We start from the raw sequence: 23263 nt of genomic DNA, 5'->3' as shown, positions 1-23263 counted from the left end.
GTATCTGAGGGGCAGGTGGGTGGTGCTGTGGATAGAACACCGGCCCTGAAGTCAGGAGGACCTGAGTTCAAATCCGGCCTCAGACCAAACACTTGACACTTACTAGCTGTGTGACCCTGGGGAAGTCATTTAACCCCAGTTGCCTACAAATTAAAAAATAAAAAATAAAAAAAGTATCTGAACCCAGATTTGAACTCAGGTCTTCCCGACTCCAGGACCAGCACTCTAGACACTGTGCCACTTACCATTGTGGTACACATTCATTCTGGAGTCGGAGGACCTGAGTTCAAATTCCGCCTCTGATTTAGTACTGCCAGTGCTTGATACAAAGTTGAACCATAATCAGTTTTTGATTGATTCCTACTTGGGTGACTTTGAACAAGTCACTTCACTTTCCTGAGCCTCAGTTTCCTCATTTGTAAAATGGGGAGAATAATAGCCCCCATTCCCAGGGTTGTTGACATGAGAAAACCTTAAAGTGCGATATGAAGGCTAGCTATCAGTATGGCTCAGGATTTACAAGGCCTTTCGGTCTTCACGGTCCCATGAGGGTAGGGCATGCAGGTATTATTCCCCAATTTTTTTTTTTAATGAGTCCCGTGCTTCCCTTGGTGGGCAGTGATGCTTCCAGTGAGGCACTGGTTCTGACAGTGTAAGTCAATGCCTGTTCTGACGTTTACATTCTTAGAGAGCTGACGAGTGATTAAGTCACTCACCCAGGGTCATGTAGCCGGTCTGTGTTAGAGGTGGAACCTGAATCCGGGTTTTCCTGCCTCCCAGGCTGATCCTCTACCCAGGTCACCACGTTGTGTCTCCATCTTCCTGATGAGGACCCTGAAACTCAGAGAAGGAAGTGACTCCCTCAGGGTCGCCCAGTAAGTGTCCCAGTGGGGCGCTAAGCAAGCCCTCCAGCCCCTCAGCTAAGGGAATGGGACAGGGAACCAGACCAAGCAATGGGATGTGGAGGCGGCGTTAGAAGAGCGGTCAGGATCTGACATCGGGCAGGTCAGAGTGCAGAAGGCTCGAGAACGAGGTGGAGAAGGCTGAAGTCACCAGCTCCCAGATTGTTCCTGGGTGACCCACTTAGCATCACTTGTCCTCCTGTTTCCCCTCCCCTCTCCAAAATAAACCAAACCCAACAACCTTGACTTTGTTCATCATTCAGTCATTTTGGTCATGTCCAACTCTTTGTGACCCTCTTTGAGGTTTTCTTGGCAAAGATGCTGGGGTGGTTTGCCATTTCCTTCTCCAACTCATTTTACAGACAAGGAAACTGAGGGAAATAGGGTTAAGTGACTTTGCCAGGGTCACACAGCTAGCACATGTCTAAGGCTGGATTTGAACTCAGGTCCTCCTGACTTCCCGACTTGGTGGCTATCTACTGTACCACCTAGCTGCCCCAGCCTTGGATTTGTCCCAATCATATTTGTTCTTTCCTGATGGGCCAAGTCCTCAGCTCCTTCAGAAGATCGTAGGGTCCCTTGGGCCACTAGGGCACCTATTTGACTATGGCCTTTCTCCTCTTTCCTCCCCACTCCCAAGGGCTGGTCAGTTGGTGCTGGGTCTAATTGTAATAAAATGCAGTTATGGGCCAGCTTGAGGGGCAGGATCAGGAACACCTAGAGTCTTTCCTCAACATCTGACTTACAAAATGTCTTTATAGGTTCCCCTCCCCAGAAGAAGCTTACAAGGGGAGGATAATGCTTAGGCCAAAGGAATTCATCCCAAAGAGTGGAGGGCCATCTCTTACCCATCAGTCCTTTCCTGATGACCTCCCCTCCCACCACTTACTAAGTCAGTCCCGCCCATTACATTCCATATAGCTTGTATTTATTTATCTGTGAACATGTTGTTTTTCCTCCAGTATGTATGATTCTCAAGGGTAAAGGATTGTTTTATTTTTGTCTCTATTCCCAGGACCTGGAGTAATGGTGGGCTTAATAAATACTTGAATAGATGAGGAAACTGAGAGTTGGGAAGGTTAAGTGGGAAGGGGCATTCTTTTTCAGGCTTGGGTAGGTCCCTTCCAACTTTGAAATTCCGTGACTTAGCCTGGCTCACGCAGTGTCAGAGGTAGGTTTTGAACCCATGCCTTCCTGACTGCACTCTGCCAGTGTTCTGTCCACTATGCCCCAGGCAGTAGCCCTTCTGTGGGGGAGATACTGTTCAACACTTGTCATGGTTGAAAAAGTCATCCCTTCAGCCAGCCTTAGCTAATCTGGTCCCTGGATGACAGAGAGCTGGCTTTGCCACTGAGCTACCTGTGTGAGAGACCTTGGGCACATCATTTCACTTTTCTGGGCCTTTGTTTGTACATCTTTAAAATGAAGGGGTTCAACTAGGCGGCCTCTGTGGTCCCTTCCAGAGCTAGGTCTACAATCTTATGACTTGGGATTGAATCGTAAGTCAGCTTTGTACTTTCTGTGTGTCCCTGGGCAAATCAATCAACCTCTCTGGTCCCCAGTTTGCTCATCAATAAAATAGCTAACATTTTTATAGTACCTACTATGTGCTAGGTATTTTATGAGATTATTCCCTCATTTAATTCTTAAAACTACCCTGGAAGGTAAGTGCAATAATTATCCCCATTTTACAGCTAAGGAAACTGAGGCAGATAGAGGTTAAGCGACCTGCCCACAGCTATTAAGTATCTGAAGGATTTGAACTCAGGTCTTCCTGACTCCACCCCTGGTATTCTATCCACTGCACCGCCTTGCTGCTTGTAAAATAAGAGGGTGAGACCACATGATGGATGAGCTCCTTTCCATCTGATGCTATCTATGATTCTTAACTCACAATTAGCACAAGAAAAAAGAGGAAAAAGAGAGAAAAAAGGAAAAATGGATTTTACATGATAACTTTATTATATATTTAGAAGGAATAGCGGGTTGTATAGAGTAGAATTCCAATTTCATGTGTGCTCATCTTTTTAATTGTATTATGTTATGGAAATGCTTGTTTTAGTTCATAAATTAAAAATAAAATAAAAAATTTGTAACAATTAGCACAGTGTTAAGTATTTAATAAATGCTTTTTGCTTCATTGCTTCATTGCTTCATTCTTTCATCCATCCTGTTGAAAGGAGTGAGGAGTTGAAAAGAGGTGGTTTGTTCTTAGCACGGACAGGATCAGCCAGTGCAAAGTCTCGGGGATGGGAGACTGCCCACTGTATGTGAGGGTCTCTAAGGAGCGTCCGACTGTAAACAAAAATCAAAGTTTTGGCATCTATTAACCATGAGGTGCTCTTTCCACAGGTCCGGCAACAGTGACCCCTACTGCATAGTCAAGGTGGACCATGAGGTGGTAGCCAGGTAAGTATGTTGGAAGGTGCCCAGCCAAAGCTCTGTAAGGGTGGGTCGGGGGGCTGCCCTGCCCCGGGCATTGGGCATGCCTCTCTGTCCTCTGAGGTTATTGACCTACACTTGTGGCCTTTCTAGGCAAATGGCAACTCACTCTGAAATTCATTCATTTTCTTTTTATTAAGTGCCTTTTTATATAGATGAAAAGCCCTATGTTAAGTACTAGAACCTGGTGTTTAAAGCCATTAAGCCTTAAAGAGTTACTTGAGGCAGGGATTCTTGGGTTCTTGGGTTCTATTGCTAGCAAATCTTAGAGTCCAATTGTCTGGGTTGAAACTGTAGTATTACCACTTCCTACCTTCCTACCTTAGTAGCTCTGTGACCCTGGGCAAGTCACTTAACCCAATTTACCTCAGTTTCCTCATCTATAAAATGAGCTGGAGAAGGAAATGGCAAACTACTCTTGTATCTCTGCCACAAAAACCTAAATGGGTTCATGAAGAGTCAAACATGACTAAACAACAACTCTTGTGACCTTAACTAAGATCATTTCCCCTTCTGGGCCTCAGTTTCCTCTGCGGTAAAACGAAGGGGTTAAACTAGTAGCTTCTGGGTCCCTTCTAGATTTAGAGCCCATGAGCCCCACATGGGGCATATCTTGATTCTTTGGGGAACTCCTGGATGTGGCTTTGGTGGGAGCAGGGTGCGAAGGGTTTGACCCAATCTCCATATCACCCATCCCCGTGACTCCGTACCTTTCCAATCCCTCTGACCTCCTCCCAGTGCTGACTCACCAGCTGCCAGGGCTCCTGCCTGTTACCCCACCCTGTGTCATCTCCTAATTCCCAGGCTGATCCGGTTCCTTGCTTCCCCACCCTCAGCTCTGCCCACGCTAGGGGTGTGTGTGTGTGTGTGTGTGTTTGGGGGCCCCTGCTTGGGTGTCCAGCTCCTCTCTTTCACCCTCAAGGACAGCAACTGTGTGGAGAAACCTGAATCCATTCTGGGGAGAAGAGTACACCCTGCACCTGCCGCTGGACTTCCATCATTTGGCCTTCTATGTTCTGGATGAAGACACCATTGGGTGAGGCCCCTGTGGGGTGGTCTCAGGCAGGGCCAAGGACTACTTGATGAACCTGTCACTATCCAACAGCAAGCGGGCTTGGCAGGAGCCTGAGGATAATCACCCTTCTCCTTGGGCAAAGCCCTGTTTGGCTCTCAGAATAATAGATGGCAGAGCATTAAAGTAGGAAGGCATCTGAGAGTATAGCCAGGAAGGCCTTCAGAATATGGCATGTCAGAGCTAGAAAGGCCCTTAGAACAGGAATGTCAGGGCTGGGAGGGGCCTCAGGACAGAGAATGTCAGGGCTGGGAGGGGCCTCAGAACAGGGAATGTCAGGACTGGGAGGGACCTCAGAACAGGGAATGTCAGGGCTGGGAGGGCCCTTAGAACAGGGAATGTCAGAGCTGGGAGGGCCTTAGAAGACAGAATGTCAGTGCTGGGAGGGGCCTAAGAGAATATCTAGTCCCACTGCATTATTTCACAGAGAAGGAAGGAAACTGAAGCCAGTAGAAGGGAAGGGATTTATCAATATCACACAACAAGCCAGTAGCATCTTGTCTTCTGTCATTCTGCTTATGGTGAGAGTTAGTACCTTTAGGAAACTGAACCCGTTTCCTCATCTGTGAAGTGATGGGGTTGGACTTTATGAGGTCTCTTCCAGTTTTATCTCCTATGATCCTCCTTTGGTGGGAAGGACCAGCCATTCCAACAGGCCAAGAGATGGCAGAGTGACCCCTCGGAGTTCTAGATGGGCAGTGCCCAAGCAAAGTGACCCCAGCAAGTATGATTAAATCCTCCCCAAAGAGGGGTCCAAGACTCCATTGTCCCCTTGGCCTCACAGACAAGGATTTAGAATGAGCAGGTTTGTTGCCCTGTTCTTCCCTGCTCCCTGGAGGACTCTCACTGCAAGTATCCCTCACCATGTTCCCTGCAGACATGATGACATCATTGGCAAGATCTCACTGAGCAAGGAGACCATTGCAGCAGCAAGCCCCCGAGGTGAGGATGGGAACTTGTCGCAGATATGGGGAATGGAGCCAAGGGCCCAGAGGGCTCTTAGAACATAGAATGTCAGAGGCAAGAAGGGTCTTAGAACCTTGGGAGGGCACTTAGAACGTAGAATGTCAGAGGCAAGAAGGGTCTTAGAACCTTGGGAGGGCTCTTAGAACAAAGAATGTCAGAGCCTAGAAGGGTCTTAGAATGTTGGGAGGGCTCTTAGAACACAGAATGTCAGAGGCAAGAAGGGTTTTAGAACCTTGGGAAGGGCTTAGAACATAGAATGTCAGAGCCAGCAGGGGTCTTAGAATGTCAGGGCTAGCAGGGGCTTGAAAGCATAGATTATCAGATCTGAGAGGGGTGTTAAAACAGAGAATGGTTAGCATGTTGAGCTCCTTAGGTGCCACGGAGAAAGATACATTAGCGTCCAGCTGGGCGATGGTGTTCGTTCTGACCTTTTCTGATGCCAGGGATTGACAGCTGGCTCAATCTGAGCCACGTGGACCCAGATGAGGAAGTGCAAGGGGAGATCCACCTGGATGTGAAGCTACTGGGGGAAGCCCAGGGACCCCGGCTCCGCTGCCACATCATTGAGGCTCGGTATGGTCCCTGATGTGAGGGGTGGGGAGCCTCCTTGTCTCTGGGGGATAAAGTGGATGTAGTGAGAAAGAGGGAGGTTGGGTGCGTGAGCGGGCCGTAGCATTGGAGGCTTCCTGGTGAAATTTGTCTTCCCCAGCTGCTTCTGTTGAGGCACTTTGAGATTGGGAAAGGTTATGGGCAGTTGGAAGTGGGGGCTAATGAGTGGGCGGCTGGTGCAGAGGAGGCAGCATGGTCTCGTGCCAGCCTGGGAGGGGGCCTTGCAAGTGCTGTCTTTCTCTGACTCATCCCCAGCCTAGCATCGTGAATCAGTTGTGGCCACTCTTGGAAACAGCCGGGTAGACCAGCTGTCTCTTCCCCAACTATCTCCAACTCAAGGCCATCCTGCTTTCCACCCTTTCTCCTTCCTCCCCTCCCTCCCTCCCTCCCTCTCTTCCTCCTCCCTTTTTTCATTTGGGAATTGGGACAGAGAAGCCAGCCCCTCTTCCCCTTGGGATCGTTCCCTTTCACCCCCACCCTAGAAGTCTCTGTTCTCTCTGCAGTATAATAAGGTGACCTGTGCGTGACAGATTGTAGCATGGAGGAGGGGAAGCTGTTGGCTGCCAAGAGCCTCTGCTTTGCCCCTCAAGGCTCATGGGACCTTGGCATGAGTGCCCTAGGCAGCTCTCCAGTGTCTTTGTATGCCATCTGATATACCATCCTGTGGTAGAAGAATCTTTTCATAGGGTCATAGGAATCTAGAACCGGGGGAGGGGGACTTCAAACCTGGAATGTCAGAGCTAAGAGAGACCTTAGAATATGGAATGTCAGAGCTGGGAGGGACTTTAGGACGTGGAATGTCTAAGCGAATTAGAACATGGGATGTCAGAGCTAGGAGGGATTTTAGAACATGGAATGTCAGAGGTGGGAGGGACCTTAGGGATAACTTTCATTTTAAAGATGAAGAAATTGAGTCCCACAGTTGGAAGTGATTCACTCAAGGGTCATTCAGCTGGCCACTGGAGAGCCAGGATTTGAACTAAGATCTTTTGACCTCATGCCTCATGCGCCTTCCCACACCCAATGTTACCTCTCAAGGAGTCTGTAGTCTCTAGGTGGGGCAGTGATCTGAAGAGGGTTGCTGCAAAATTGTCAAAGAAAGCCCAGGCCTTTTGGCGAATTCTACATTCTAGTCTATGGGTATGCTCTGCTTAGCCCAGGTTCTCTGGTGAGCTAATCAGGTCAAGAGAACCAGGAAGAGCACCTGAGATGTAGCTGGCCCTCTGGCAAGGCTGAATCTGCTGTGTCACTTCTAGAAAATGACATCCCCTTGAGGAGGCTCCTGCCATGAATGGGAGAGCCACGGATCTTGGAAGGTCTGAGCTCTGAGAGTCCATGCCCGTGCAGTCTGGTCCATTCCTCTCCGTTCTGTGGCCTCCAGCCACGCATCCAGGGTTGTGAATGACTCAGTGCAGACCATCTCTATTCCTGGAAACACACCTGCCAGGGCGCCTTCAGCTGCAGCGAGTGCAGAGAATATCTGCGTTAATGAAGGATGCCACCTCCTTCCCATATTTCCTCATAAACGCTTAGTCACATCCCCACCCATTTTCACTCCCACAAGAACTCACTCACCCCCACCCCCTCTACTTCTAGCTAGGTGTCACAGTGGATAAGAGTACTGGACTTGGAGTCAGAAAGATCTGAGTTCAAATCCAAGCCCCACTGCAGCTGCTAACTGTAAGATTCTAGGCAAGCACTTCATTACTCAGCCTCAATGTCCTCTTCTGTGAAATGGGGCTAATAATAACACCTATCTCACAGAGTTGTTTTAAGATGCAAACGAAATAGCGTACGTACAGTGCTTTGTAAGCCTTAAGGTGCTGTGTACGTGCCAGTTACTATTATTGTTTATTACAGCTTCAGGTTTGCTACCTAAACACATCATGATGTTGGGCAGATCCTCTCAGAGCCTCATTTTCCTTGACTATAAGATGAAAGAAGCTAGGCTGAATAACTTCTAACATCCCTTCCCTCTTTTTGTGCTCTGCCCGGCAGAATTTCCTTATGTTCCTTAGGAACACAATTCATTGAGTTCCTGACTCAGCCCTTGGCTTTCTGTGGGAGCTCAGGGTCAAAGCTCTTCCTTTCCTGTGTCTCCTTCATTCCCCACCCCACCCCATACTTTGTATGGGGTGGGGTGGGGGGAGGGGACTTGACCTAGCACCGAATGTGGCTTTGAAATCATTTGAACATAAGGCATAAGACTGATAGTTTTCATGTAGAAAGGCCCTTGAGGATGGAGAAGGGAGATGAATATGGAGCTGGGTGCTGAGAATATAGAATGTCAGAGCTGGGAGGGGCCTTAGAACAGAGAATGTCAGGCTAGGAGGGGCCTTAGAACATAAAATGTCAGAGCTGGCAGGGACCTTAGAACAGGGAATGTCAGCGCTGGCAGGAGTCTTAGAACAGAGAATGTTATGATGTTTGGGGGAAATCTAGGCAGAAGAGATGGTGCTCCTGAGATGCCCACTCCGAGTTAGGGAGTGGATTGGAAAGGGGATTCCAAGCTTTGTACTCTCTGGTTTTCTTGCCCTCTACCTCCAAACAGAGGCTGTGTGGGATCCTAGCACTCAGAAAAGGGACCATTGTATCTTAGCAACCAGACTCGGCTCCTAGGAAACCAAGGAGGGGGCCAATGGATCAGTTGGAGGGATGGGAGAGGAGGGTCTGGGGTGCTAGTGGTGATAGCAGGGAGTGGGAAGAAGCTAGCCTGGGGTCTCTGTCTCCAAGAGAGTGTGACCTACCCACACCCGTTGTGCCTTGCATGGGGGAGGAGGTGACAGTTGGCCTCGAGAGAGAGAGACAAAAGAAAGCCTCGGTTTGAATCCTACTCTGACACTTCGTACCTGTGTGATTCAGGGCCGGTTATTTCCTTTCTGTGGGCTTCTCTATTTCCATATTTGTATAATGAGGAGTTTCAACTAGATGATTATTATAGCTTCAGGTTTGCTACCTAAACACATCATGATGTTGGGCAGATCCTCTCAGAGCCTCACTTTCCAGCTCCCAGATCTTATGAGCCTTCCTTTTAGGGGACAGCTCCCCAGGCTCCACAGTCTCATTTCTCTCTTTCTTTTCCATGTCTCTTTGCTTCTGTGTTATTCTCCTTTGGGGAGAAGGTGGTTGGGGAAGAGCATCCCAAGGAGAGATGGTGTGTCCTTGAATGACAGAAACATACCCTACAAGCGACTCAGGGAGAGAGGGGGAGGGACCCTGTAGGATCCTAAGGGACTGAGCTGTAGGACCTGCCTGGCTCTGGGGAGCAGAAGGCAAAGAAGCAAGGCTCAGAGGGTATAACAAGGATGGCAAAGAGTTGGAGAGGGTGCATCTGAGCTTCTTTGCCTTAGCAATCCACCTTCTGCACCTCAGAGTTTCCAGAACGTAAAACCTCTCTGAACCTCAGTTTCCTTGACTGTAAGGTGAAAGGAGTTGGACTGAATTACTTCTAAGGTCAAAATAGTGTTATAGATTTAGAACTGGAACAAGCCTTAGGGGTCATCTACTACAGCTCCCGCATTTTGTAGGTAAGAAAACAGGCTCAGAGAGGTGTGAAGTGACTTATCTAAGGCCACACAGGTAAGGGGCAGAGATAGTAAGTATGATTTGAAACCAGGTCTACTGACTCTATATTTAACCCTTTTAACACTGTATTCTCAATGCAAACCACAACCCCTTCGAATCCTAGAATCAGGAGCTAGCATGGTATGATACAAAGAACACTGCATTTGGATTTAGGGGACTGTGTTTGAATTCTAGCACTGCCATTTGCTAGATGTATGACCATGGGCAAGTTGCTTTGCTTTTCTGTGCCTCAGTTTACTCATCTGAAAACAGGGGAAATGATCCTTAAAGCACTCATCTTGCATGTTGGGCATGCAAATGTGCTTCGTAAACCTTCAAGTACAGACATGTGGTGTTATTCCCTTCCTTTTCTGTCTTCAGAGACCTGGCTCCCCGAGACGTCTCCGGCACCTCAGACCCTTTTGCCCGCGTATTCTGGGGCAGCCAGAGCCTTGAGACGGTGGTGAGATGGGTCCAGATGGAGCCCTGGGAGGGTGGCAAGGGATATATTGGTCCTGGGGTTAAACTGGGGAGAAATGATGCCTAAACTATGAGTCTGGGGCTGTTAATGATGGGACCTGAGTCAGGAACAGTGGAATTGGACAATTTCTTGGATATGGTGTTCTGGAATCATCTTGGGGGATGGATCTAAATGTTTAAGGGGCTAGGGAGAGCCTTTGTAGAAAAAAATGCCTGCCTGGGATATAAGCTGAGATGCTACTTTTCATTCCCACCTACTCACTCCCTTCTTCTCTTCCTGTTTCCTATTATTGGCAGCTAGGTTGCATAGCGGTTAGAGCATTGGCCCTGGAGTCAGGAAATGCTGAGTTCAAATGCTACCTTGGACACTTACTAGCTATGTGACTGTAGGCAAATCACTTCCCCTTTGTCAGCCTCAGTTTCTGTCAAATGGGAATGATGATAACACCTGTCTCATAGAGTTGTTATGAAGACCAAATGAGATCACACATGTAAAACACTTTGGAAACCTTAAAGCATTATACTGATGATGATGATGGTGACGATTCCCTGGGGATTCAACCGTGTTGCTATACGGAAGCACGTCTCCTTTCAGACACTGTGCTGCTTATGTGTGGGGAGGTGTGCCTGGATCAGTCTTGGGGTCAGAATGGGGGTAATGCTAGGAACTGGGCTGTTATCTTTTATTGGGAGGGAATGGAAGCGTTTCTCAGGTGGGGAGGGCAGGCTCCCCTCTCTCTCTCAGCTGGCCCTGATGCCCTTCTCACAGATCATCAAGAAGACGCGGTTCCCCCACTGGAATGAGGTGCTAGAGCTTCATGGCGAGGAGGGCCCGCTCCGAGTGGAGGTGTGGGACTGGGACATGGTGGGCAAGAATGATTTCCTGGGAATGGTGAGTCACCACCAGAATCAAGCTAAGCTGTACATCATTTGCCCCCTCCCCAATCCCAGGGTGTAGAGCCATGGGACTGGAAGGGTTATAGGCAGAGAATGGGGAGAGTGGGGCTGGGAGGCCTGGAGGGAGAGTGAGGTGAGCACTGTTTGTAACTGAATCAGGGGTAAGAGGGTGGGCAGAAACAGGGGGAAACAGGATTTGAATGGCAAGTCTTATAGACCTTGATTAGAAGGAGACAGCATGAGGTGGTAGATTAAATGCTACCCACTCTGGCACTATTAAATAACTGTGTGGCCAGGGAAGTCAATTATCTCTTTCAGCCCTAGACATCCCTCTAAAACTTATAGGCAGGTTGGTTGAAGTTATGGGTCATAGTTGCACCAACTTGGAGCTGAAAGGGATAGAAGCCATGGAGCCTGAAACTATCTCCTTCATTATTTCTTTTAGCACAGTAGGAGATGACATAGGTACAGTGCTTTGCAAATCTTGAAGTGCTATATATTATTGTATATTATCAATTATATTAATAATTTGATTTTATATTATTTTATCATTATATACCATCATTTGTTCAATCATTCCTCAATTGATGGGCACCCCCCTTAGCTTCCAGTTTGTTGCCACAAAAAAGAGCAGCTATACATATTTTGTTCATATGCAAGCTGCACTCCCTCCACCCCTATTTTACAGATGAAGAAACAGACCCAGGCAGACACAGAGTAATTTGCCCAAGGTAATGCAAGCAATAAGGATTAGACAGGATTTGAACCCAGATCCTCTGACCGCAGGTCCTGTGCTTGTTCTACTGTATCATGGCATCCTGTGTTCTAAGTACGCTCCTGGCTCTCCCCCTGCTCTAAATGGCAAACAGAAGAGTTGATATTTAATTCCAGGTGGAGTTTCCTCCTGATGTCCTGCTCCAGTGTCCCCCCAGTGGCTGGTTCCGTCTGCTCCCCTTTGCCAGTGCTGAAGACGATGCTGGGTAAATGAAGGCTTGAGAAAGAGGGGCTCTTGTAGAGCCTTGGTTGAGGTCTTTGGAACCCCTTTCCTAGTCTTCCCTCTCATCCCAGGGACAAGGAATTTAGACCTCTTCATTGGCGTGGGACTCAACCCTATGTCTTAGGTCTTGCCAAAAAGTTCAGTGGTTGGTGCCTCATGCTTTGACTAAGAGTGGTAGTGATAGTAGTGGCAGTAGTGGTGGTTGGTGGTGGTGACTGAATTCTGGATTGTTGGAAGACTTGGGCCCATTATTGAACTAGGTGAGACTGTGCCAGCTAAGAGAACGGGCTTGGGCATGTCCGTTGTACCTGTGTGTGTGTGTTAGAAAAGCTCCAAGGTATAGTAGCTGAAGCATTTGGACTTGGACTTGCACTCATGCTGTGTGATCCTGGGCAAGTCACTTTCCTTCTGTGGGACTCAGTTTCTCCCTCTGTAAAATGAGGAGGTTAGACTAGATGGCTTCTGAGGACCCATCTAACACTAGATCTGTGATTTTATGACTCTATGGTACTTGGAGGAGAGATTTTAGGTGGTGGGTAATGGGGATGCCCCTTCTGTTGTCTAGCTCCTCATCCTATGCCAGAAAAGCTGTGGCTGAGATACACCTATGCCTTCCCCTCCCACTTCAAACATGAGTACCGGTGTGGAGACATCCTCTTGCTGGTGGATGTGTGTGCCCACACCAGCTTACACGTTCTGGTGCTTCGTTCCAGGGGTAAGCTGGGAGCCCTGCGGCTCAAGGTGCGCCTGGCTGAGGAACGCATCTTGCCTTCTGTGTATTACCAACCCCTGATTGAGTTGCTGGTAGAATCTGTTCTGTCTCCGGCCCAGGTAGGTTCCTCTCTCAAGGTCAAGTATTGGCTTCCCCTTTGGAAGTTATGCATATTAATAGCTGGAGGATTGCCTAGGCTGTCTGGGATAATGGATAGAGATCTGGTCTTGGAGTCTGGAAGACCTGAGTTCAAATCTCATTTCTGATGCTTACTAGCTATGTGACCCTGGGCAAATTATTTAACCTTTTGCAGCCTCAGTTTCAATATCTGCAAAATGGATATAATAAGACCTGTGGCTGCTGTCTTGAAAGACGAAGTAGACAGAGAGCTAATCTGCAAGTGAGGGAAAGAGTCCTAATATGATGTACAGTCATTGTGACTCTGGCCAAGTCATTGACTTATCAGTGCCCTAGGCAACTCTGTAAGACCAGCACTGGTAGAGAGAATTTCCTCACCTGGGAGTTCCCTAACCAGTGAAATCAGAGTGCCCCATAGAGTACCCATCTCACAAGTTTGTTGAGGTACCAAGGAGACAATGCATTTTAACCCTTAGTGCTGTACAAATGTCAGTGATGATGGGGATGGTAGATAAACTGTTTCCTTTTCTGTCTCATCCCCCTTCCCACCTTCAGTTCCTACCCACTTTGACTATCTGAGGAGGCCACATTCTCATCCCATAGAGGATGGGTGAGTGGGCTCTTGGTAGGGTACCTGGGGAGGTTGGGAATTCAAGGAGAAACTGTGGAATTGCCCCTTCCTTCCTCATGGTATGTGTCCTAGGACGACGCCATGACGCCTTTGGCCTTGCTGGATGAAGTGAGCTCTGGGGAGAGCCGGCAGGACACTGCAACCCAACTGGTGAAAATATTCCTGGGTCGGGGTCTGGCTGTTCCCCTCCTGGACTACCTCAATCTTCGAGAAGTGTCCCGGACCAGTAAGTGACCCCTCCAGCCTGTTTACCACACAAAGGACTTCTCACTTCCCAGACAGAGTCAGTCTGTATTAAAAAGATTCCCTCCCTTCCTAAAAGCCTCCGAGGGAGTGATTGCCTGCCTACCTAACCCTTAGAGGTAGCCCTGGTGTAATGGGAGGGACAATGGGCTTGGAGTCAGAGGACCTGAATTCGCTGTTCAAAGTACAAAGGGTACTTTGCTGTGTACTCACTGTGTGGGCCTTTGGTAAGTAAGTTCCCTGGGCCACAATAATGTCATGGGTGAGATGAAAGGGTTGGACTGGGTGATCTATGGGGATCCATTACAGCCTAGACCTGCGATTCTGCTAGGAATATTTCAGATGATGGCTTTTATACATCCATCTGTCCATCTGTCTATCCATCCATCATCTATCTATCATCTATCTATCTATCTATCTATCTATCTATCTATCTATCTATCTATCTATCTATCTATCTATCTATCTATCTGTCATCTTAGCCATACCAGAGGAAAGAAGAGGCTCCCAAAGACAGGGATTCCACTCAGGGGGGTTACGATGTGATGATGATGACAGAAGACCAAGATTTTTTCTTCCTTCTGTTGAATCCACCAAGAAGATTCATTTGTAGATAAGAAAAGGATGGAACAGGAATGGCTAATTACTCAGCCAGTCAATAAGCATTTATTATATGCCTACTATGTGCCAGGCACTGTGCTAAGCACTGGGGATACAAAGAAAGGCAAAAGAAAGTCCCTGACCTCAAGGAGCTCACAGTCTAATGGGAAAGACAATATGCAAACAACTCTGTACAAACAAGATATAGATAGGATAAATTACTGATTTGACACCCAGGATAAATAAGTAGCAAGAGATTCCCTTGATCCAATTCCACAGATGTTTTTAAATACCTGTTAGATGCTAGGCATCATGTCACAGTAGCCAGAGAGCTGGCAGGACTGTGTTTGAGTCCTACCTCTGTTGTGTGTGTGTGTGTGTGTGTGTGTGTGTGTGTGTGTGTGTGTATGTGTATGTATACATATACAGAGAGGGAGAGAGAGAGAGAGAGAGAGAGAGAGAGAGAGAGAGAGAGAGAGAGAGAGAGAGAGAGAGAGGGAGAGGAAAGAAGAAAGAAGGGGGGGGTGATTCTGAGCAAATAACTCCCCTTCCATGCTCCCCAGGCAGCTCTCTGTGATTACAAGTGGCAGAGAAGGTGCTAATTACAGGACCAGCTGAAAAACAAAGGATGCCTGGCACTGGAGATACAAAGACAAAGGTGAAGCAGACCCTGACCTCAAGGAACTTACATTCTATGGAGGGGTACAACATAGGCTTGTAGATTTAGAGTGAGAAAGGAGGCCAATGAGTCCAACTCCCTCATTTTACTGTTGAGGAAACTGAGGCAAACAGAAGTTAAGTGACTTGCCTAGGGTCACACAGCAAGTAAGTGTCTGAAGCTAGATTTGAACTCAGGGCCAGTGCTCTACCCATTGCTCCATTTGTACACAGAAGTAAATACAAGAGGATTTGAACTGGGAAGGAACGCTAACAACTGGGATGAGAGGGTTCAGGAAAATCTTTAAACAGGTGACACCCAATCTGAACCCAGAAGGAAGATAGGGATGCCCAGAGGTGGGAATGAGGAGGGAGAGCATGAAGAACAGACAGTGCAAAGGTGTGGAATGTAGAGGCCAAAGAGGCCATTTTTGGGGAGAACATAGAGTATATGAAGGAGGAGTAATATGAAATAAAGTTGGAGATGTCCAGGGGAGCCAGATTTTTTAAAAAATTTTATTAATTTATTTTGATTTATCAACAATCACTTCCATATGCTTTTGAGTTTAAAATTTTTCTCCTCCTTCCTCCCCCACACTCTCCCCAAGGTGGCACACAATGCGCACAATCTGATACATTCCTATTAAGCATATTTTCACATTAGTGAAGTTGTAAGTAAAAATTAAAACCAATAAGAGGAACCATCAGAAAGAGGAAACAAAACTCAACAGAAGAGAAAAAAATGATAGCGATTCAACTTCCATAGTTCTTTCTTTGGATGTGGACAGCATTTTCCATCCTGAGGCCTCTGGAGATGTCTTAGATCCTCATAATGCTGAGAAGGGTTCAGTTTAACAATCTTAGTTATTGCATAATGTGGCTGTTATTGTGTACAAAGTCCTCTTGGTTCTGCTTACTTCACTCAGCATCAGACCATATAAGTCTTTCCAGGTTTTTCTGAAGTCAGCCTGTTCATCATTTCTTATAGCATCAAAATATTCCATTACATTCATATACCACAACTTGCTCAGCCATTCCCCAATTGATGGGCATCCTCTCAATTTCCAATTCTTTGCCACCACAAAAAGAGCTGCTATGAATATTTTTGTACATGTGGGTCCTTTTCCCATTTGTTTGATCTCTTTGGGATATAGCCCTAGAAGTGCTATTGCTGGATCAAAGGGTATGCACATTTTTGTAGCCCTTTGGGCATAGTTCCAAATTGTTCTCCAAAATGGTTGGATCATTTCACAACTCCACCAACAATGTATTAGTGTTCCAATTTTCCCACATCTTCTCCAACATTTATCATTTTCCTGTTTTGTCATGTTGGCCAATCTGATAGGTGTGATGTGGTACCTCAGAGTTGTTTTGATTTGCATTTCTCTAATCAATAGCAATTTAGAGCATTTTTTCATATCACTATAGATGGCTTTAATTTCTTCATCTGAGAACTGTCTGTTCATATCCTTTGACCATTTATCAATTGGGGAATGGCTTGTGTTCTTATAAATTTGTCTTAATTCTCTATATATTTTAGAAATGAGGCCTTTATCAGAGAGACTGGTTGTAAAAATTCTTTCCTAGTTTTCTACCTTCCTTCTAATCTTAGTTGCATTGGCTTTGTTTGTGCAAAAACTTTTCAATTTAATGTAATCAAAATTATCCATTTTGCTTTTCATAATGTTCTCTATCTCCTGTTTGGTCATGAATTCTTCTGTTCTCCATAGATCTGATAGGTAAACTATTCCTTGTTCTCCCAGTTTACTTATGGTATCAGCCTTTATATCTAAGTCCTGAACCCATTTTGACTTTATTTTGGTATATGGTGTGAGATTTGGGTCTATGCCTCGTTTCTGCTGTACTCTTTTCCAGTTTTCCCAGCAGTTTTTTTCAAAGAGTGGGTTCTTATCCCAGAAGTTGTGTGTGTGGGGGGAAGAATCAGATTTTTGAAGGCTTTAAGTGCCAACTTGAGGCATATTTACTTTATCCTAGAGGTAACAGGGAGCCACTGAAGTCTTCTAAGCAAGGAAATGACATGGTCATACTTGTGTTTTCGGAATATTAATTTTGAGAGTTGTGAGAAGAATGGATCAGAAAGGCAAGATACTGAAAGCAGGGAAATATATTAGGTGCTCTTTCTCTAGTCCAGGAAAGAAGTGATGAAGGTCTAAACAAGGCAGTGCCTTCATGAGGATCGAGAAGGGAGCAGATTTGAGAAATGTGGAAATAGAATCAAGACTTGGCAAATGCTTGGATATAAGGGGTGAAAAAAAGTCAAGAGAAGGAGCATGGGTGACCCTGAGGTTGTAAACCTGGGATCTCCAGAGAAGAGGGAGTTATCTTAACAACAATATAGATATTTGGAGTAGGGCTTGGGGGACAGGATTGGCTGGGGAAAAGAGAAAGGGGAGGTGATGAAGTCTGTTTGGGGCATGTGGAGTTTGAGATGCACGGGGACAGCCATGTGGAACTGTCCAGCAGGTAATTGACTCTGTGTTCAGCAGATAGATTCTGACTGCATATACAGGGTATCCCAAAAGCTTCAGTGCAGTTTTAAGCCTTAATAGTCACTAGTGATTAAGCTCCTAGTATGTGCCAGGCACCATGCTAAATTTAATAGATTAAAAATGCACCAAGACTTTTGGGACATCGAATATAACTTTGGATGCCATCTGAACCTGAGGGAGCTAATGAGATTACCCAGAGAGGAAGTATATGGAGATGAGAGGGAATAGGACAGAGCATTGAGGGATACCCATAAGGAAGGAAAGAAGCATTTATTTTATTTTGAAATAAGTTTTTGATATTGTCTGTTTCTTACACCATCATAGTTATCCCAAATATCTATTCCCCCTCCCCCTCCTAGAGAGCCATCTCATATATTGAATAGTATTTTTATAGAGAAAAAAATCACTGTGATTGATTGATACATTGGAAAAGTCTGAAAACATGTGCAGTGGGTAATACCTGTGGATATCCCACCTCCCTGAGGGGCTGAGTTGAGGGATGTCTTCTTATATCTCTTCATTCAGGTTCTGCTTGATCTTTTTTTAAAATAAGTTTTTATTGCTGTTTCCTGATTCTTACATCACTACAGTATCCCATGTATCCCTCTCCCTCCCAGAGAGTTATCCCATATGACAAATATTTTATGGAGGGGAAAAAAGTAAACACAACTGATCAATACTTTGAAAAAGTCCAAAAACATGTGCAATGGGCCCCATCTGTGGCCACCCCACCTTCATGAAGGGGTAGGTTGGGGCTGTCTTTTCATACTTCTTCATTCTAGTTCCACTTGATCTTTATAATTTGGTTACATTTACTTTTGATTTGTTAATGTGTCATTGTTCTTCCCATTTATATTATTGTAGTCACTGTGTATATCCTATTGCTGGCTCTGCTGACTTCATTGCATCAGTTCATGTAAATCTTTCCATGCTTCTTTGTAGGCACCACATACATCATTTCATTCAGCACAGTAATATTCCATTACATTAACGCACCACAATTTGTTTAGTCACTCCCCAATTAATGGGTATCTATTTTGTTTCTAGTTCTTTGCAATCACATGAAGTGCTGCTATAAATATTTTGTAGTATATGGAGACTTTCTACTTATTGATGGCTTCCTTGGGGTACAAGCCCAGTAATGGAGTCTCTGATTCAAAGGGTATGGACATTTCTGTCACTTTATTTGCATAATTCCAAATGGCTTTCCAAAATGGTTGCACCATTCCATAGCTCCACCAACAATGTATTAGTGTGCCTATCCTTCTACAACCCCTCCAATATTGGCTAAGTGCCTTACTATATTCCAAGCACTGGGGGTACAAAGGGAGAAGTAAAACAGGTCCTGCCCTCAAGCAGCTTACATCTATTGAGGGAGATGACATGTCCCTTTGTGGATATATATAAAATAGACGTAGAGGGAGAAGTGAAACAGATCCTGCCCTTGAGGAACTTATATTCCACTGGGAGAGACAACATGTTTATTTGTACCTATATACAAAACAGATACAAAGTGTGAAATAAAACAGGCCTTGCCCTCAAGAAGCTTACATTCCATTAAGGAGACAACATAGTTATTTGTGGGTATATACAAAATAGATACAAAGTGATTTGGGGGAGGAAAGGCATTAGCATCTTTGGAAGGGGGATCAGCAAAGGCCTCATGGAGGTGATAGTGCTAGAGCTGAGTCTTGAAGGAAGACTGGTGATGCTAAGATGAAGAGATGAGGAAGGAAATAGTATTGCAGGCATGTGTGGCCCGTGCAAAGATACAGAGATGGGAGTGGCATGTGGTAGAGAAGGAACAGTAAAGGTTAATTTGACTAGGAGCACAAAATAAGTAATGTGTAATGAAGTTGGAAAGGTAGGTTGGGGCCTAGTTGTGAAAGACTTGAAATGGCAACCAGAGGAGTTTGTTTTTGAACCTAGAAGTAGTAGATAATTTACTAGTATTTATTGAGTAGGAGAGTGACATGGTTGGACCTATGCTTTAGGAATATCGCATTGGCGGCTACATGAGAGATAGACCGGAAGAAGGAAAGGCTTGAGGCAGGGAGACTTCTCTTAAAACTGAAAGGGACCTTTGATATCATCTAGTCCATCCCCTTCATTTTATAGATAAGGAAATTGAGGCCCAGAGAAGGGAAAGGCCTTGGCCACAGTCACACAGGTATTAGGTGGTGAAGCTGGGAATTGAGGCCTTGTCCTCCGACTCCAAACCCAGTGCTTTTCCCACTCTGTTAGGCTACCTGCTTTCCTGTTGGTTTGCTCCCAAAGGGCTTTATGGATGAGAAAAGTTACCTGGCCCTGCCTAGGCCACCATGCTGGGGATGCCCCAGACTCCATTCTGAGGCAAGGGGAAGTACTCAGAGCACAAAGTTCTCTGTGCACAGCCCTACCCCCTGCTCCAGGGGCCATATCCCTTCTCTTCCAGCGGATCCCAATACCCTCTTTCGCTCCAACTCTTTGGCTTCCAAGTCCATGGAGCAGTTCATGAAGGTGAGTGTTATCACAGAGTATGAGGCCTCCCAGGACTGCCCCTGCTTCAAATTCTAGCCTTAAGATATCAGACTTAGGCATTATCTTAGTTTGGGTAGCATATTTCTGACTGGAGTAGGGGAGGGGGAGATAGAAGAGAAGTCTGGTTTCAGTCAATAGGGCAGCATGGTATCCTGTCTCTCACATTGCTCCCCTGAGACTAGACTGTCATAGAGTCAGAGAACTTGAGTTTAAATCCTGTATCCAATGTTTACTACCTGTGTGCCCTTGGGTAACTTTCTTGTGCCTCAGTTTCCTCAACTGTAAAATAAAGGAGTTGGACTACAAGGGACTCTGAGGTCCCTTCCAGCTCTAAATCTATGGCCATGTGACCTCTCCAGGCCTTAGTTTTCTCTGTAAAGTGAGGAGGTTGGAATAGATGAGTCCTGAGGTCCCTCCCAGCTCTCACACTCTTTTCCTAGACCCCATTCCAAGGTCTGGTTCATCTTTATCTCTGGGTTATACCCTCTTTTTTCTGTCTGCTTCTTGCCTGTTCTTTTCTGCAGTTGGTAGGCACACCTTATCTCCATGAAGTCCTCAAGCCTTGTGTCAACCGCATCTTTGAGGAGAAGAAATACATTGAGCTGGACCCGTGTAAGATAGAGCTGACCCGGACCAGGTGAGTAGGGGTATTGGCTCAGACCTTCTGGGGTTGGAGAGATTCACAGAGAAGGAGGAGCAGGAGAGATACATGATTAAGTAGATACGCCCCCTTGTATCCCAGAAATCATAGGCCTAGGCCTCGACTGCTCTGCCTCGTTCCTCCACTTTAGCCCATGTTGGATCCTAGATGTGACCCCTCCCCAAACTCTGGGAACCCTGAGTTTCCATTCTTTATCCTGGTGATTCAGGTGGTCTTGGACCTTGTTCACTTGTCGTTTATCTGACTTTGGTCACAGGTTCATATGGTCATAGATTTAGAGTGAGAAGCGCCCTTAAAGGTCATCAAATCCACCCCTCTCATTTTACAGGTGAGGAAACTAGGACCCAGATAGGTTAAATGACTTGCTCAAGGTCACACAGCCATCATAGAGACCCAGGAAGGGCTGGATTCAAACCTTCCTCATGCACTTATTTGCTGTGTGACCTTAGGGAGCTCACTTAACCTCTGTTTGCCTCAGTTGCTTTATCTGTAAAGTGAGGGGGTTGGGCTTATTGACCTCTAAGGACCAGTCTTCTAGTTCTAAAATCAGTGGTCATGCTGTGCTCCATGATCCTAAATATCTGAGGAATCCAGCCCTTCTGGACTCCCCAGACCAGAGCCCTATCCATTATACTTCATGGATTATGTATATAATATGAAGTATAAATGTATATAAGGATAAAGTCTTTTCACTCCTCAGTTTTTTTGGGGGCAGGGGTGGATTTGTCCCTGGGCTATATCTGTGGGGCTTGTCACCTTCCAGATGGAAAGAGAAGCCCAAGGTTCTCTGCCTAAGCTTGGGAAGCTCAGGAGGCTGACGGGTTGGGGTGGAGATAGGGGGGCTGCTTCAAGCTGATCTGGAAGCTGGTTGGGCTTAGGACCAGGCAAGGGGGACAGCCCCTCAGCTGATCTGAGCTGGAGCAAAAGGCTTCCCTAATAAGGGAGGGTGGGCCAGGAAGTGGTAGGTGAAAGGGCAGGGCACAGGTTCCTGGGAGATTGCTGGGCCACCAGAAGAGAGGATGCGAGGGCACCAGGAAGGCTGGGGCAGAAGGGGAAGGGAGTCCTCAGGGAGGACTGACCCTGGAGAGCCCAGAGAAGGGTCATGGGGGTGGAGAGCCTGGGGGATTCTCTCCTGAAGTGGAGAATTGCCTTCGAGGAGCCAGAAGGAATGGAGCAGAGCCTGGGGGGAAGGGGGATGATAGGAAGCCAGGCAGTCTACAAACATTAATAAGTGTATAATATGTCCCAGGCACTGAGTATAGAAAGAAAGGCAAAACCATGATCCCTGCTCTCAAGGAACTCTCATTCTAGTGGGGGAGACAACTGCAAATAATTATGTACAGGCAAGATACAATCAGTACAAATGGAAGGTAGTGCCAGAGTGAACGCACTAGTATGGGGGTGCAGTGGGATAGGGAGCAGGAAAGGACTCTTGGAAGGTGGGATTTGAACTGAGTTGTGAAGGAAGCCAGAGGAGAGGGGAGCATTGTAGGCATTGAGGAGAGACAGTAGTACAAGGGCATAGAAATGACGGAGTATCGAGCTTGAGGAACAGTGATGTCTTTGGATTGAAGAGTAGGTGGTGGGGAGGAAGGGGTAAGAAGACTGGAGAAGTAGGAAGGGGCCAGGCTAGGAAGAGTTTTAGAAGCCAAATAGAGGATTGATCCTAGAGATAATTAGGAGCTGTTGGAGCTCATTGAGAAGAGGGGTGACTTGGTTAGACTTAGACTTAAGGAATATTCATCTGACAGATGAGTAGAGGATGGATTGGAGCTGGTGAGAGATGATCTGGGGATGACAATTAAGAGGCTGTAGTAGTCTAGGGAAGAGGTGATGAAGGTCTGAATTAGGATAGTGACAGTGGGAAGGGAGAGAAGGGGACCTGGAGAAGAGAGGTGGTGATGGCAGAAGGATCCTCAGTCTAGAGCCAGAAAGGAACTCAGAGGCCATTAGGTAGATTAAGTGATTTCCCCACAGGTAAATGTCAGGTCATTACACAGGTAAATTACGCAGGTCATCACACAGGTAAATGTCAGATGTGGGATTTGAACTGAGATATTCTAAATGTTCTTGCCTTTAAACCATGTTGCCCAGGAGAGAGAGAGAGAGACAGACTGATAGAGAGAGACAGAGACAGACAGAAAGAAAGAGACAGAGAGAGACACATGCAGAGGCAGAGAGAGACAGACAGACAGAGAGACACACAGGCACACAGAGAGAGACAGAGAGAGAAAGAGACACAGAGAGACAGAGAGATACACACACACACACACACACACACACACACACACAGAGTGAGTGAGTTAGTTTTCACCTTCAGGGGGTGCTAATGAAGGTGGTGAAAACAGAGGAGTGTGGCAAGCTGTTCCAGGACCTATAAATAAATGCCGTGGTCCAGAATACAGGAGTGGGCATCTGATATATGAGGCAGGGGTTCACAGAGAGGACACAGCTAAGGACTGACCAATAAGGCTGAGAATTCCCAGACAGAGGGCATTCTCCACCCTTGGGAGTCTCTCCAGAACCCAAGCTTCAGCTTCTAGAAAGGAGGACCCATTACCTCCCATCCCACCAAGGCTAAGACCCCCTTTCATCCTTTCTCTTTTGAATTTCCCTAGAGGCATCAAAGCTTGTTGCTAAGCAACTGGTCTCAAGGGATACA

The 23263-nt window shown here is 46.4% G+C and overlaps 1 protein-coding gene across 3 annotated transcripts in view; it reads left to right on the top strand.

The window, feature by feature from the left end:
* The window catches only part of RASAL1 (RAS protein activator like 1), a 44999-nt gene that overhangs the window by 5079 nt on the left and 16657 nt on the right, over positions 1-23263 (top strand). For all 3 annotated transcript variants that reach the window (XM_020978047.2, XM_078154326.1, XM_020978048.2), the window contains exons 2-12: positions 3255-3311; positions 4267-4380; positions 5294-5358; positions 5826-5955; positions 9937-10018; positions 10805-10927; positions 11824-11912; positions 12643-12760; positions 13483-13636; positions 19855-19919; positions 20465-20577. In XM_020978047.2, the coding sequence (XP_020833706.1) occupies positions 3255-3311; positions 4267-4380; positions 5294-5358; positions 5826-5955; positions 9937-10018; positions 10805-10927; positions 11824-11912; positions 12643-12760; positions 13483-13636; positions 19855-19919; positions 20465-20577 (1110 nt within the window). The remainder of the gene's footprint in view (positions 1-3254; positions 3312-4266; positions 4381-5293; positions 5359-5825; positions 5956-9936; positions 10019-10804; positions 10928-11823; positions 11913-12642; positions 12761-13482; positions 13637-19854; positions 19920-20464; positions 20578-23263) is intronic.

The sequence above is a fragment of the Phascolarctos cinereus genome, unplaced genomic scaffold (assembly GCF_003287225.1).
Source record: "Phascolarctos cinereus isolate Bilbo 61053 unplaced genomic scaffold, phaCin_HiC Scaffold_4;HRSCAF=312, whole genome shotgun sequence".
Classification (NCBI taxonomy): Eukaryota; Metazoa; Chordata; class Mammalia; order Diprotodontia; family Phascolarctidae; genus Phascolarctos; species Phascolarctos cinereus.
This window is presented reverse-complemented; position numbering and strand designations above follow the sequence as displayed.